General features: G+C 40.3%; 3 protein-coding genes across 3 annotated transcripts; 2 read left to right on the forward strand and 1 right to left on the reverse strand.

Annotated features, from left to right (window-relative positions):
• The first annotated feature begins 1902 nt into the window (after positions 1 to 1902).
• LOC135624593 (branched-chain-amino-acid aminotransferase 2, chloroplastic-like) lies at positions 1903 to 9584 on the forward strand. Its single transcript, XM_065128379.1, has 12 exons — positions 1903 to 2345; positions 2419 to 2489; positions 3428 to 3602; positions 3958 to 4137; positions 4250 to 4381; positions 4590 to 4688; positions 5059 to 5175; positions 5305 to 5400; positions 5969 to 6081; positions 6467 to 7319; positions 8601 to 9035; positions 9131 to 9584. The coding sequence occupies exons 1-10, from the start codon at positions 2295 to 2297 to the stop codon at positions 6648 to 6650; spliced, it is 1218 nt and encodes a 405-aa protein (XP_064984451.1). The 5' UTR covers positions 1903 to 2294; the 3' UTR covers positions 6651 to 7319; positions 8601 to 9035; positions 9131 to 9584.
• On the forward strand, positions 8697 to 9370 carry LOC135638605 (uncharacterized). Its single transcript, XM_065151802.1, has 2 exons — positions 8697 to 9035; positions 9131 to 9370. Exons 1-2 carry the CDS (start codon positions 8697 to 8699, stop codon positions 9368 to 9370), a joined length of 579 nt encoding a protein of 192 aa, XP_065007874.1.
• Positions 9585 to 10827: 1243 nt separating the features above from the next.
• On the reverse strand, positions 10828 to 13301 carry LOC135638611 (AP2-like ethylene-responsive transcription factor ANT). The gene is made up of 8 exons (XM_065151809.1): positions 12436 to 13301; positions 12176 to 12258; positions 12020 to 12028; positions 11835 to 11923; positions 11700 to 11773; positions 11574 to 11624; positions 11402 to 11478; positions 10828 to 11339 (listed from the first exon to the last, which is right to left on the reverse strand). The coding sequence occupies exons 1-8, from the start codon at positions 13299 to 13301 to the stop codon at positions 10828 to 10830; spliced, it is 1761 nt and encodes a 586-aa protein (XP_065007881.1).
• Positions 13302 to 13740: the final 439 nt, after the last annotated feature.

Here is a 13740-nt window from a genome sequence, read left to right on the forward strand (position 1 = left end):
ACCTCATAGTCGCACAAGCAAAAATAAAATAACAAGCTGATAAACACTGAAGTGAACGAGAATTTACTATGGGTGATTGGGTTTTCCTTCGTCTTCAATCCTACAAGCAAACTTCCATAAAGGTCAAATCTTTCATGAAGCTATCTCAATATTTTGGGCCTTATAAGGTATTAGAACGCATTGGACAAGTTGCTTATTGCTTGGATTTGCCTGCTAGCTCTAAAATACATCTAGTCTTTAATGTTGCATGCCTTAAAAGGAAATTGGGTGAAGATGCAATAGTGCAGTGCCATTTGCCAAACACTTCTACTACTGGGGAAGTTCAAGCTCAACCACAAGCTATACTTGATCGACGAGTTGTAATGTACCGCAGACATCCTGTAATTGAAGTGTTGGTGCAATGGGTCAACTTACCAAAGGAATATGCCACTTGGGAGTCCTATAGCATGCTTAAGGAGAAGTTTCCAGAATTTGATGCTGCTCAACCTTGAGGACAAGGCTGAATTGAAGGAGGCGGGATTATTAGGATTCTTTTATTTTTTCTTTTATTTTCTATGTTTTTTTTTTTTATTTTGTACGTATTTATTAAGTCTGTTTAGTTTAGCTAAAGTCGGAACTCTATAAATAGGGATGTAACTGTTTCTTTTCGGTTATCTATGAAAAATACTATTTTGTCTTTTGGGAAACCTTAGGAGGCCGATCCCCTCGAAGCGATCAAGGAAGGCTGATTCCCTTGAAACGATCAAGGAGATCGATCCCCTTGAAGTAATCATCCCTTTTCCTTCTTTTTTTTACGATAAGACTTTATAATCTTATCATTGAAGTCATGGGCAATAAGCAAGCATATGCTGCAAACTTATCCAGGTCATGGAATCGTCTCTAACATATTATTATACTTTCGAGTTGCCATTTGTTTAAGCTCACCCTTCTGTTTCGGTTTTTTATCTTAGGTTTTCAGAGACGTGTGTGCCTGTTTTAAGGTGAACGGTCTCTTCTCCTATCATTTATTTCTTGGAGTTTGTGCATGGGGTAAGAATTCCACGGAGCACAACTTTATCGTCTCGTAGGCGGGCGTCGGAGGGAGGCCACAAAACGGACTCTGCGGGGTCAAGGAAGCGTCCAAAGATGCATGTTTCATCACGCGCGTGCTTGCCGTGAGGATTGGGTTCCACATGGAAGGTGCGAAGGTTTCGGACGCGACACGCAAGGTAGGATTGGGACGATGATGCTCTCCCCATCTCGTATGTGTCCTTATCCACTGACACGTCTCTCTCTCTCTCTCTCTCTCTCTGGACAGATTTGGACGAGGGAGTTGGCGACGTCACTCGAGGCCGTCGTCCCCTTTCACACGGTATGGTCGTCCATTTTTCTTCCTATTCCTTTTTTTTTCTCTTGCCAGGTGGTTGGGAAAAAGATTTGCTTCGAGTTCCGTAGGATATCTGACCAAGAAATCCATCAACATGCACCTTACACCCCTGCCGACGCCACGTCAAAGAGATGGTCAACTTTAGAACCCTCTCCAAGTGACAGTGACAGTGACAGCAGCAGCTGCGCTCATGGATGGTGTCGATGGCTCTCTTTGGCCTTAGTTCACGAGGGCAGCGTGCGTATATTTGGTCCCAACTCTTTGGGTCGAATTAGGCAGGTTGAATTCATTCGTAAATCCTGAAAAGAACACGCAAATTTTCCATGGCCATGGATATAACTTGATCGACAATGGTGTAGGTTAAAAGTGGCTGGAAAACCTGACAGGTTTGATCTGAGAAATAGGGGGCTGAGCACAATGCAGCGGCCTTTGTCAAAGCGGACATCGACAGAGGCGTGTGCGGAATCGTTGCTGATGGACACTTTCACGGGGCAGAGCGCAATGCAGCGGCCTCTGTCAAAAGCAGGCATGGTAAGAGGCGTGTGCGGAAGCGTTACAGATAGACTCTTCTCCCTCGCCACCTATTTCATACGTGTATCGATTATCTCCGACTATCCGGCTTTATTTATCTACCCTCCTCTCTGATTCTGCGGATCTCTCTTCTTCTAATGTCTTAGTCGTAGGACTTGTCACCTCTGGTTTCGTCCCAAGTTTATCACTCTTAACTCGTCCCCTCCTTATTTGCTGATTTGTCTCCGGACGCTGTTATTTGGGTACTTTCTTTCTGGCCTTTTCCAAAGAAAATCTTCCCGAGTTTGAGGAGGCTCAAACTGAGTATCGGTACCCAATAAAACGAGCTTGTCTTCCTGCTTTTCTTGGATCTTAAACGGATCAAGACTGGGGCGTTGTGTCTGATTCAGAAGAAGCTATGTCAGTGAGGCGAGCTCTCGTGCCTGCTTCGTCGAGCATGCTTTACAGGGTGGGTCAGTTTGTGTTCGTCCTTTGGTGATTTTTGCAGTCTTATTTTACCTGTGCTGTTGCTGTTGCTGCAGCTTGCAGGCCGGCGATCCTTTGCGTCGCGGTCCGCTTCATCCTTGCAACAGGCATGTCTTGACACCATCAGGTGAGATAGACACGATCGTATATGCTTATTCTGATGACTACCATGTAATTCTGTCCCCCTTTTTCTTTTTGAGTATTAGCACATTTTTATCAAACCTCGTATCACTTTTTCTTGTGACATAATATTCTCATCATGCTTGCAGTTGCTCCAAATTGGTTGGAGCGTCGGATTGCCTCGTTTAGAGGCTTTTGAGTAAATTCTCTTTGGCGTGTAGATCTCATCCCTTAAGTTGTGCATGGTTTTTTAACTGCAACCTCCTTGGACTTAAAAGAGGAAAATAAATTAATCATCTGTTCTATAAAGTTAGTTACTAGTTTGTCGTCAAACCATTTTATATATTATATTATAGTTCTTACTTATGGATAATTGTGTTCATCTTCAGATTCTAACCCAAACAGTTGTTTCCTTGATTTTACCCTATGCTATGCGATGTACTAAATCCTAAATGATAACTCTTGTTTCTTTGTGTTCCTTCTAGGATCTTTTAATCTATTTTAGTATGGTTAATAGTTTTTGTCTAAGATTTTAGATTAATAGAAATATACCTTGGTGATTGGAAGGAAAAGATAAATGTTGAAGACTTAAGTATCCTCTATCCTTAACTTTGATTACATTCCCAAGCATTTGGTTACAAAAAAGAGTATTTATTTTGGTTCCTACCGAACGAGTAAAAAGAGAGAGACTCTGGAATTACTACCTTTACCGGTGGAGAACTTGCAAGAAAGGGGGCATGTCTTTTCTTTTACCTTTTTTTTTTTTTTTTTTCTTTTGGGGAGGAGGAGGGATTGAAAGAAAATAAGAAAAGTTAGCTATTTTGAATTTTGTTTTCTCTTTTTTTTGTAGGATATCATTTTCATAAGTTGTGTCCTCACCTGAAATTTTAGCAGCTTGTCGAGTTGCGGATTGACATGAACTTTTTTCACTTGTGAAATCCGCAGGAGTGATGAAGAAGATGCTGATATTAACTGGGATGACCTTGGGTTTGGTCTCGTACCGACCGACTACATGTATGTAATGAGATGTGGACGAGATGAGAAATTCTCATCCGGAGTGCTTAATCGGTATGGAAACATTGAGTTGAGCCCATCATCAGGAGTCCTAAATTATGGGCAGGTTTGCAGATTTATGGCACGCATCTGTCAAGAATATTTATTATGTTTCTTGCAGTTGTAGATAGTGTTAGTTCTGTAGCTCTTCTCTTTAATCTGTATGTAGCCTACAGGGACCTTCATATTATTCCACCAATCTAAACTAAAGGACTTTCGAAATTCCTAAATTGTACATATACATTCAGTAGGTGATGCTGTTTAAACATATATATATATATATATATATATATATATATATATATATATATATATATATATATATATATATATATATATATATATATATATATATATATATATATGTTTAAAAAACTTGTTTGAACATTTTCGGTAAATTGTGAAATCATTGTCTTGATCAGGGTCTATTTGAAGGTCTGAAAGCATATCGGAAAGTAGATAATGGTGGTTTCTTGCTCTTTAGGCCAGAAGAGAATGCACGTCGAATGCAAATGGGTGCAGAGAGACTGTGCATGCCATCTCCATCAGTTGAACAGTTCATTCATGCCATCAAAGAGACAATATTTGCCAATAAACGATGGGTATGATGTTCTTAGGTTCATATTACTGAGATTCTGTTATCTGTGAGAAAAGGGCTCATTCAGCTCTGAATAGTTCACACGAGATCCATCTGTATCATGGTTTCTGAAACAGGTGCCTCCTCAAGGAAAAGGTTCACTCTATATCAGACCACTACTAATAGGGAGTGGACCGGTGCTTGGTTTGGCTCCAGCACCAGATTACATGTTTCTAGTCTATGCTGCTCCTGTGGGTACATATTTTAAGGTAACTGATGCTTAATGATTGTCCTTTCTTATTTTACCACCAAATTATTTCTGTTTTTGCAACCAAAGATAATTTTCCTCGCATGTTGGCTGTTGCTTATCATAAAGAGCTAATTCAGTATCTATCATCGATACATTGTATTTTTACTTGTTACTTGTTTCTTGCATCACTCTTCTGTGAGTGTTATATAATCTTCCTTCACTTGCAGGAGGGTTTGGCTCCAATCAATCTAGTAATAGACGATAACACTCATCGTGCCACTCCTGGTGGGACTGGTGGTGTGAAGACAATTACCAATTATGCACCGGTATTTTTCTATTTCTTTTTACCTTATTTAGTATAATATGAGGTTCATGGGCTTGCAATCTCCATCTGCAAGTTGACTTGTCCAATCACTATCCTATATGATTGGACATGTTTTCGAAGTTTCTTCTCTATGAGATTAATCTTCAAAATGTTTCCCAGAGTTAATTTTGTCCTTGGGTCCTTGTAGACAAGTCAGTATGATTGTGTAATTCCAATAGACCCAAAGATCATATTTGCCTAAAGAATTACTGGTTCTGTTGGAGAAATCTAACAAACATTTTATATCCCCACTTGCATCCAAAGATACTCCTTTCATGTTTTCAATGCAAGGCAACAACGTCAAGGGTTTTCAGTCTTGCTCCATTTTTCAGGTTCTCAAGGCACAGACACAAGCTAAGGCTAAAGGATTTACGGATGTTTTATATCTTGATTCTATTAAGAAAAAATATTTGGAGGAGGCCTCTTCATGCAATTTGTTCATTGTGAAGGTATGCTTGTGCCTCTTTTTTGGAGGAATCTCTTTTGCTAACAAACAAGTAATCTCACAAAAAAAAAAAAAAAAACTCTGCTTTTATAATCAGTTAACATGTGAATATTTACAAGATTTTCTCTTGCAGAATGATGTCATTTCAACACCGGTTACTATGGGAACCATTTTACCAGGAATCACCCGCAAAAGCATCATTGAAATAGCTCGTGATTATGGATACCAGGTCAGAAATTGATCATTACAAGAACCGTTGTTATCTGTTCTTTTGAAAGGCAACTCGCCGGTATCGACATTAGGAAGGTTCAACTTTACCGAATCCGAAGACATTTCATACTTCTTTCAGAAGAAAGACCAAGGATGAAGGCCCTCATGATTGATACATTTAGTGCTTAAATATTTAGACATAATTTTAATACTAATCTGAGAAAACTATGTAGAACTTATATCTTGCTAATCCATCAAATTTAAGTGATAATTATTGAGCTAGTAATGAAAAACTGCGAGACATCATAGGTTGTACCGAAGGTGCATCCATCTTGAGTCAGAGACACCAAAATAATACAGACATGAATTTATTTTTCATTTTTGCTAGAGGTAAAGGATTGAAAAATATAGCAAAACATTCATGAAGAGTATTTGAAAAATATGACCTGAAGTGAGTTAGCCACATATGTGTTAGTACATCCATAAAAAGTCAGATTCCCTTAGTTGAAAAACAAAACAGTTGCATAATCTATTTTCTCCTTCCTTCACTTCATTTATTTTAATTTTCTTATTTCTGTGCCAATCAGGTGGAGGAACAGCTTGTCTCTGTCGAGGATCTGATGGATGCTGATGAAGTATTTTGCACAGGAACCGCTGTGGTTGTTGCTCCAGTAGGCAGCATTACTTATCAAGGCCAAAGGTACTGATAAATGATTTCCCTTTTTTTTTTTTTTTGTGTAGATCATTCATTATGGCATTGTTTCGAAAAATATCTGCCACTGAAACAGTGAATATTAGAGCTTGATATGAAAAAGAATGACCGAGCTCTTAAATCTTCTTCTTGGCAAAGATCAACAGGGAACCGAGAATCAGCATAAGATCCACTGATAGATTGTTGTAGATTAACAATGCTTTAAATCTGCTCTAAAATTATTTTACATTAAAATAGAAACCATCGGTGCCCTATATAAGCACTGTTGTAAGCTGCAAGGAAGGAAATAAAATAAAAATAAAAATGCTGTTCTCCTATCTATCTTCTTTTGCTTTTCAGTTCTTGATCATGGATAATTTCTTTGCCTGTGCAGGTTTGAATATAAAACAGGAGCTGCAACTGTCACTCGAAAGCTATATGATATCCTCACCGCAATTCAAATGGGGCGGGCAGAAGACAAGAAAAGATGGACGCTTGAAATTGTCCCAGACTTTTTGTATACATGCATCAGAATCGTGCGTAAGCAAATTATGAATCTGAAAGGAAAGTGTATTTAAACATTGATTATGACCATGTTGGGAGCTCACAGTCCCAACATATTATGCATCTAATGGTTTGCCATCATATGGTGAGGCAAGCGTATCCTTTTAATTATTAGGTTTGCTAGATCATCCTTTCTTGTGTACAAATAAAGTTAGCCTTTATCTTTAGAGTGAGAGAATTACTGATGAATTTTGCATAGCCTATGAAACAACATGTATTATTATATTATTGTTATTATTATTATTATTATTATTATTATTGTATTTATTTATTTATTTATTTATTTATTTATTTATTTATTTATTTATTTATTTATTTATTATTATTATTATTATTATTATTATTATTATTATTTTTATTAATATATAGTGCGAGCAGCGATAAAAAAGGCCTAATAATTTACGACCTCGCCCACGATGATCAATCAGGCCCAACCAAAACGGACGGACGGACGGACAGTACTAGCGTGAACACGAATCCTAAAGTCTCTCGCCTTCTTTACCAATCGGCTTCATCATAGCTTGGGGTTGTGAGGCTTGCGAGGCATGCGGAAGCAGTCGAAAGTGATGCTGAAGAGAAAACCCTAACCGAGGCGGAAAGAGAGGATTCGACCGTCGGCACCACGGATGATGGCTTCGGTGATCACGGCTTCTTCCGGTTCGATGTACCTGGTCACAAGTAAAGTAAGTTCGAACCTCTTTCAATTCGCTGAACAATTCTCTGTGCGTTATTTTGTGAGGATCGGTGGGTTTCGTTGATGGGGAAATGGGGACAAGGTAAGAGAAATGAAGGTTCGGGAATTCACCAATAATGCACTTTGCTTTACCAAGTCCCTCGACGATCTTTTAGGTCGAACTTTGAGGGAATTCCTAATTATTTGGACATTCCTCCGAGCTAATCTAACTATTGTGACCGAAGGTTATTTCCAGACGATGGTGATGTGCTTGTGGTCATGTCCGAAACGTTGAGATCCTTCAAGGAGATTGTTCGACTTCTAACGACACATTCACATGAGAATCGTGATGTTCTTCATGTCTGCTTGTACATATTGCATACTGATATATAATTTAGATGATGCTGGTTTGTTTTGATGGAAAAAGGTTTAGACTGTAAAAGTGTTTAACTTGATAAAATTGGATTGCTTTATATCAAGCTGAGGTACTAATTTTGGTGGACTGTTGGGGATTCTAGTCGTGTATAACTCATGACAAACAGACATCTTAGTTTCAGCCACTGTGGTGATTCTTTTATTTTATCAACCCTAGCTTGCTCTAGTGTTTGAGAAGTTCTTGAAATTAATGCCATATCTTTCACTAGAATTGTCACTGGTCATACCTTTGATTAGCTTGTTGTATGCTTCCATCGTTCTAAAGATCCCTGAAGGATGTGCCATCGAATTGCAAGGGCAAAGTTATGAAATCTTAGAGTCGTACCAACATCTGTGTTTCCATACTTATAGATCATCTAAGTCGGTCATTTGCAGACTGCCATAACTATAAGAGTTTTGCATGACATCAGAGGGAAGGTGAGAATTATTAAGGATGAGAAGAGATTAGATACCTTAAGGTATTGTCTGGTTCTGAATGGAGGAGATTCATTAAGCCATTGACTGGAGGCTCCAGCCTGCCAGCCACGATAAAGTTATGAAGCATCAAAGAAACCTGGTTATGGTACTTTGATCCTGATAACCCAGATTAATTTAATTGACCTAGTGAATTTGATTAAAATAGCCATCTCTTGTTTTTTTTTTAAAAACCAGATTTAGTATAAGTTGATTGGCTGTGTTGAAATGCATTATATGACTTGTTTGTGTTTTTCTGTCTTCTGAGATAATATGTTATTTTGTTCCTTTTAGGTTTATCATGTTTTCCCTAATAAATATAGAATTAAACTGCACTAGGCATAGCATTGTGAATAATAATTTCTTACTAGATTCTTTAACATTCTTGCTTTTCATTTGGCAGATAATAACTCACTGTAGCTGTAGAACCTTTGACCATCATGGCTTCTATCCTTCTTCAAAATACCACTTAAAGTGGCAACCTATAAGACATTCAATAATGAAATTGCAAGCTGCTGGAAAGTTTGCTCAACCAAACAAAGCTACTAGTTATTTCAAAGATTTGGCAGATAGGATATGGGAGGCCTATCCTAAATCGCTCAAAGAGTTTCCTTGGGAGGAAGCTAAAGATATGGTTCTTCGCCAATTGTTCTTTCTTGGAAAAAAGGCTCTCAGGTGGTCCTTCATTGGGCTGTATGCTATAAGCTTTTTATCGGACATATCTCTTGCTATCTCAAGAGATAGAGAACTTCTTGTACCAATTGGCCTGTTTGTTGGTGTATCATTGGCAGATTTCATAAAGGAATCCTTGCAAGAGTTTTTGAAAAGTCGCATAGAGGTATAATTTGTGATTTACTCATGATTTATTTTGATTATTCTATTTCTGTTCAAATTTGTGATCATACCCTTGCATTTCTTACTGCTTTTGAACAGGATGGAGACCCTAATACAAATCTTCTGGGCATTGGATCATTTTTTGTGTTTGTTAAGTTTGTTTCTTTGTGCTTCAAACTGCAAGGTAAGGTGCTTCTTTCGCATATTGGCAATGGTGGACTGATGCAAGTTCTGTGGTTGGTGAGAAAGTTGCAGCAGACAGATGATATCAAGAATCAGAACGCACCGTCGACTGATGCAAGTACTGTGGTTGGTGAGAAAGTTGCAGCAGACAGATGATATCAAGAATCAGAATGCGCTGTCGGTCAATGGTCCCAGTCCTACCAGTTTAATTAATAATACCTACAAGCCTGTTCTTTGAGAAAAATGCTCTCTTGAGTTTGACAACAAGAACAAGATTGTTGTTCTTTGTTATGTGATTTATGGATTGAGGAGGTTATTGTACTCAACATACGATAGTGTGGCTCAGAGAAATCAATCAACTTTTTACCTAGTTCTGCACCCTGTAAGATCTATCAGTAGTGAGTTGACCCCTGCATCTTACATGTATTTGTTTAGCATTGTTTTGAAAATTTATCAAGATAGGTTGTACTCCCTACCATGCATGTGAATTAAATAGATGACTGAGACAGGTTCAACTGAGGCGCTGATCCCCAACTGGCAGAAGGTTTGTTCTTGGATTGCTGCTCTAACAATCTCCAAATCTACATATGATGCTGTGCTTCAATTTTCTTCTGTGATCTGGGTGTTATCTTCAACATCATGGGTGAGTATAGTGGATTTGGTCACCATTGATGGGCAATTTGTTGTTCCCCAACTGCGCACTCACTCGCCTTTTTCACCATTACTGCAGGTTATGTTCATCTACATGTGCAAAGTCCATGAAACTGCTTGGATAGAGTGGCTTATTACCTGAGGAATAAGGTATTCTTTGTTTCACCTCCTTGAGATTTATTGGAACTTAAAAACTAATCCTTACTATTATGTCCTGCCTATACTAATAAGATTTTAATTTATGGTGTCTTCAAATTATGATGAAGGTAATGATTTAGAACATACTGATTCGTGTACGAATTGCCTTTGATAAGAAGCAAGGTCACAGGACAAATCCCAAGTTGCTTCATTCGGGACAAGAAGCATAGTAGCTTAGAGTTTCAGTCCTGGAAACAACTCGATCTATCTTTGTTGATGGATGGTATCATCAGCTTTTCTCAAGGCTAAACTACAACTAAGTAGTCAGGATTTTAATTATGTTAATAGTTGCATTGAAGCCACTGATGTTACTGAAATGAGGCATTAGAATGTCTGTCAATTGGTAGAATTGGGTAACCATAAATTTTATCGTATCCTATTATCTCAAATTGGATTTAATGCATATTCATTCTTATATTTATGCATCCCTAAATGGCTTCGATGTAATGTTAATTCACACAGATCCATCGTCAATTTAGACATGCAGACATGATGAGAGCAGCAGATCACAGCCAAGACAAATAAAGAGAATGCTGGTGGTGACAACGAAAAGGATCAAAGAGTGGTCAAAAGTTTACACTGCATCTGCTGTGAGAGAACCCTTCTTCTTCTTCTTCTCGACTAACTAAAAAACCATCATCATCTTTCTCCTTAGACCTGAAGCCTATTTCATGTCTGCAGTATTTTCCACCAAAATAGCACAGCAATTCCTCTCTTCGGTGACTTGCTCATGAATCTGAAATGTCTTACCAACCCGCAGAAGATTAAGCATCGCCCCATGCAGCGAACACTGGCATGTGAGGAGCTGATGGAGCCCAAGTAGAACCAGTGAACTCTGGGGATGATCCCTTGGCATACAACAGCGAGAGCTCAGTTTGATCCACGGAGCTGCTCAAGCTCTTCCCTAACCTGTCCGTGTCACCGACCCCTTGCATTGACCTCGAGCTTCCCACGACCAACCCATGAAGAACAGGTGAGAATTCCATGGGGCTCCTGTACTCGGAGGGAGGAGTTTGCTGTTGGAAGTCCATATTCCACCCCGCACCAGAGCTGCTTTCTTCTGTAAGATCTCTGCAGTTATCCTGTGCTGGAGGTGGCTCTTTTCCTGCATCAGTTGCCTTGTTTGATCTCCTGGCAAGCTCTCCCGACAACAAGATACTACTCGTCATTATCTTCTCCACGTCGTATCTTGCTATGTCGAAGTTAGTAACTGCATTTACCCCACGAAATCTAATTGCTGCAATGTCATAGGCTTCGGCTGCTTCCTCTTGTGTACCTGAAAGGCTGATGATGATGCAACAGTGATCTTATTGAAGGTGGCAGACATCAGAAACTTACTGAAGGTTCCAAGGTAGAGATCTTTGTTCCCAGCAACTCGACCGATCCGAGCTTGCCACCTTCCATGCTGGTGATGCCTGAAGAGCAACATTAAATGGCAAGGAATCAGCAGATGATATCAAAGCTGAGAAATGTGGATGCTCCATCTCTTATAACCCCACGTCACCTTCACCTTGTGACTCCCCGGTACATCGAAGCACCTCGTGAGAACCCACTGCTCCTTCTGTAAGCAAATCGAAGCAGAGATAGATGAGACCTCCACCAGTCCCATTTAGGATTAGTGTATAAGGAGATTCACCTTCTTAAGTGGGCAACGTACTCTTGCCTGGTCATTCTCTTCATCTCGTCAAGCTCTTGTTGGTAATTCTCCGACTGCATGAATTCCCATCACAGTATTGCAAGTATGAAGAAGATTTGAACTGATCAAACATACCGGGAAGTTGATGTGTGTTGATGAACCCCAGTACTTCAATGCAGCCAAGTCATATGCTCTGGCAGCTTTCTCCTCCATATCGTAACCCCCTGAGAGATTGAAATGCGAGTGGTATATCTGAGCTCACTCATGAAGAAGTTGACAGGTGGAAATGAAGTAGATATCTGAGTTCAGGGAAAGGTTACCAAGATAAACTGCAGAAGCTCATGATACTTTATGACACATCTCCCAAATCAAGAACATGGCAGACAAGATTTCATTTGTAGTTAGCGTGGTTTAGTTTTCAGTCGGAAATATCTGGAGAAGAGGTTCTCGGAACAGAATCTATTTGCTCTGCTCACCTTGCCTTCCTTTCCTTGTCTGGCCTTCTTGCTTGCAGGTGTTGTCCCAGAGATGTGCTTCGTATCTACCAGTCCACCGATGCCTGATGCATGAAAAGAACTCATCGTATATGTTTTTGCCAGAAAGAAGATCACCAGAAAAAAGAACATTGATTTGATTCATGGCGAAAAGCATGAAATGTTTGCAGTATCCTACAGAAGAAAATGAGAAGATATACTAAATGACGGCCCTAGTAAGAATCACCACCATGACCACTGACCGGGTAACACCTCTATACTGAGACGTTCTCTGCCCAAAAGTGTCAACGCTTTTCCTATGAACTGGTTGCTTCCGGCCCCCTTTGCCGGTCCTCCTCTTTCTTGGTGCATCTGAAGCCATGCACTCCGTTGCAACAGCAGCAGAGGTCTGCAATGGAGCTGTGACATAGCTGGACTGAGCCCCAGGGCTCATGGACAAGCTCAAAGATTGCAGATGACCATATCCCATTGCACCAACAGGGTTACCAGCTCCAAGACCTCCTTCCTCGCACGATCCGTTGTTGCAAGCATTGTGGTGCCAGTGCACCCAATTTCTCAGTCCGGGAATGGCGTCCACGTCCATTTCATGGCTTCTCACCTCAGAGCACATCCCTTCCTGCGATGGCCCAAAGCACAGTTGTTGTTGCACTTGCATCTGGTTGACATGGCCTCCGGTCTCAGATTCCTCGTTACGGTGCATGCTGTCTAAGCTTAGAGCGATTTCTGCTCTGTCATTGTTCTCATACTGGTGATGGATCCCCATATGCTGTCCGCCACTGAGAAAGTCTGCTAGTTTTGGTGATGGAGATGGCATCATCATTCCTTCATCACATTGAAACGTGAATAAGAACAAGCATTTCTGGAACGTATTACCGATGCGATGGCTTCCGGGCAGACCTTCCTGCTGTGATCTCCTGAGTGCTTCCGTGTTGCAGAGAGACCCATCGGACTTGAATGGCATGATGGATAGCTGAGAGTAAAGTCCTCCGCCGTTCTCATCTTCCATCCCGTAGCATACACCGGAGTTGCATGCTACTGCAGTCGGAGCAGCGGCAAGGGCGGGTCGAGTTTGGCGATGAGGTGGCTCTGAAGACACCTCCGTGTTCATGTGAGTGGAGAGAGAGAAGCCCAACCAGTTGTTGCTGCTCATGGATTCCATTCTCCTAACACTGCACTAACGAGAGGAGAACCAAATAAGATCATTCAATCTAGGCAAAAAGAATGAGCTCCAACAGGCAAGTGCTTGACAACAATAAACAGTGGGGATTTGTGGTCTGAGAAGGGGGGATACTGTTGTAGTTTTTCGTTTTTATGGCGACGCTGCTAACAGGGAGAAGCCCCCCTTCCATTCTTTATATCTCACCATCAGATACCCAAGCAAGGCTGCTACCTTTACAGTGTAATGGCCAGGAGACAGTGTGACAGGGAAAGACGACTGTCCAAGTAGTCACTTCACAACACTACTTTCTGTACTAAACGCAGTGCAATCCATGAATCCTGTTTGTCCTCAACGTGACCTCCATTTGCATAGATTTATAACCCTAATT

Source organism: Musa acuminata, chromosome BXJ1-3 (assembly GCF_036884655.1).
Source record: "Musa acuminata AAA Group cultivar baxijiao chromosome BXJ1-3, Cavendish_Baxijiao_AAA, whole genome shotgun sequence".
NCBI lineage: Eukaryota > Viridiplantae > Streptophyta > Magnoliopsida > Zingiberales > Musaceae > Musa > Musa acuminata.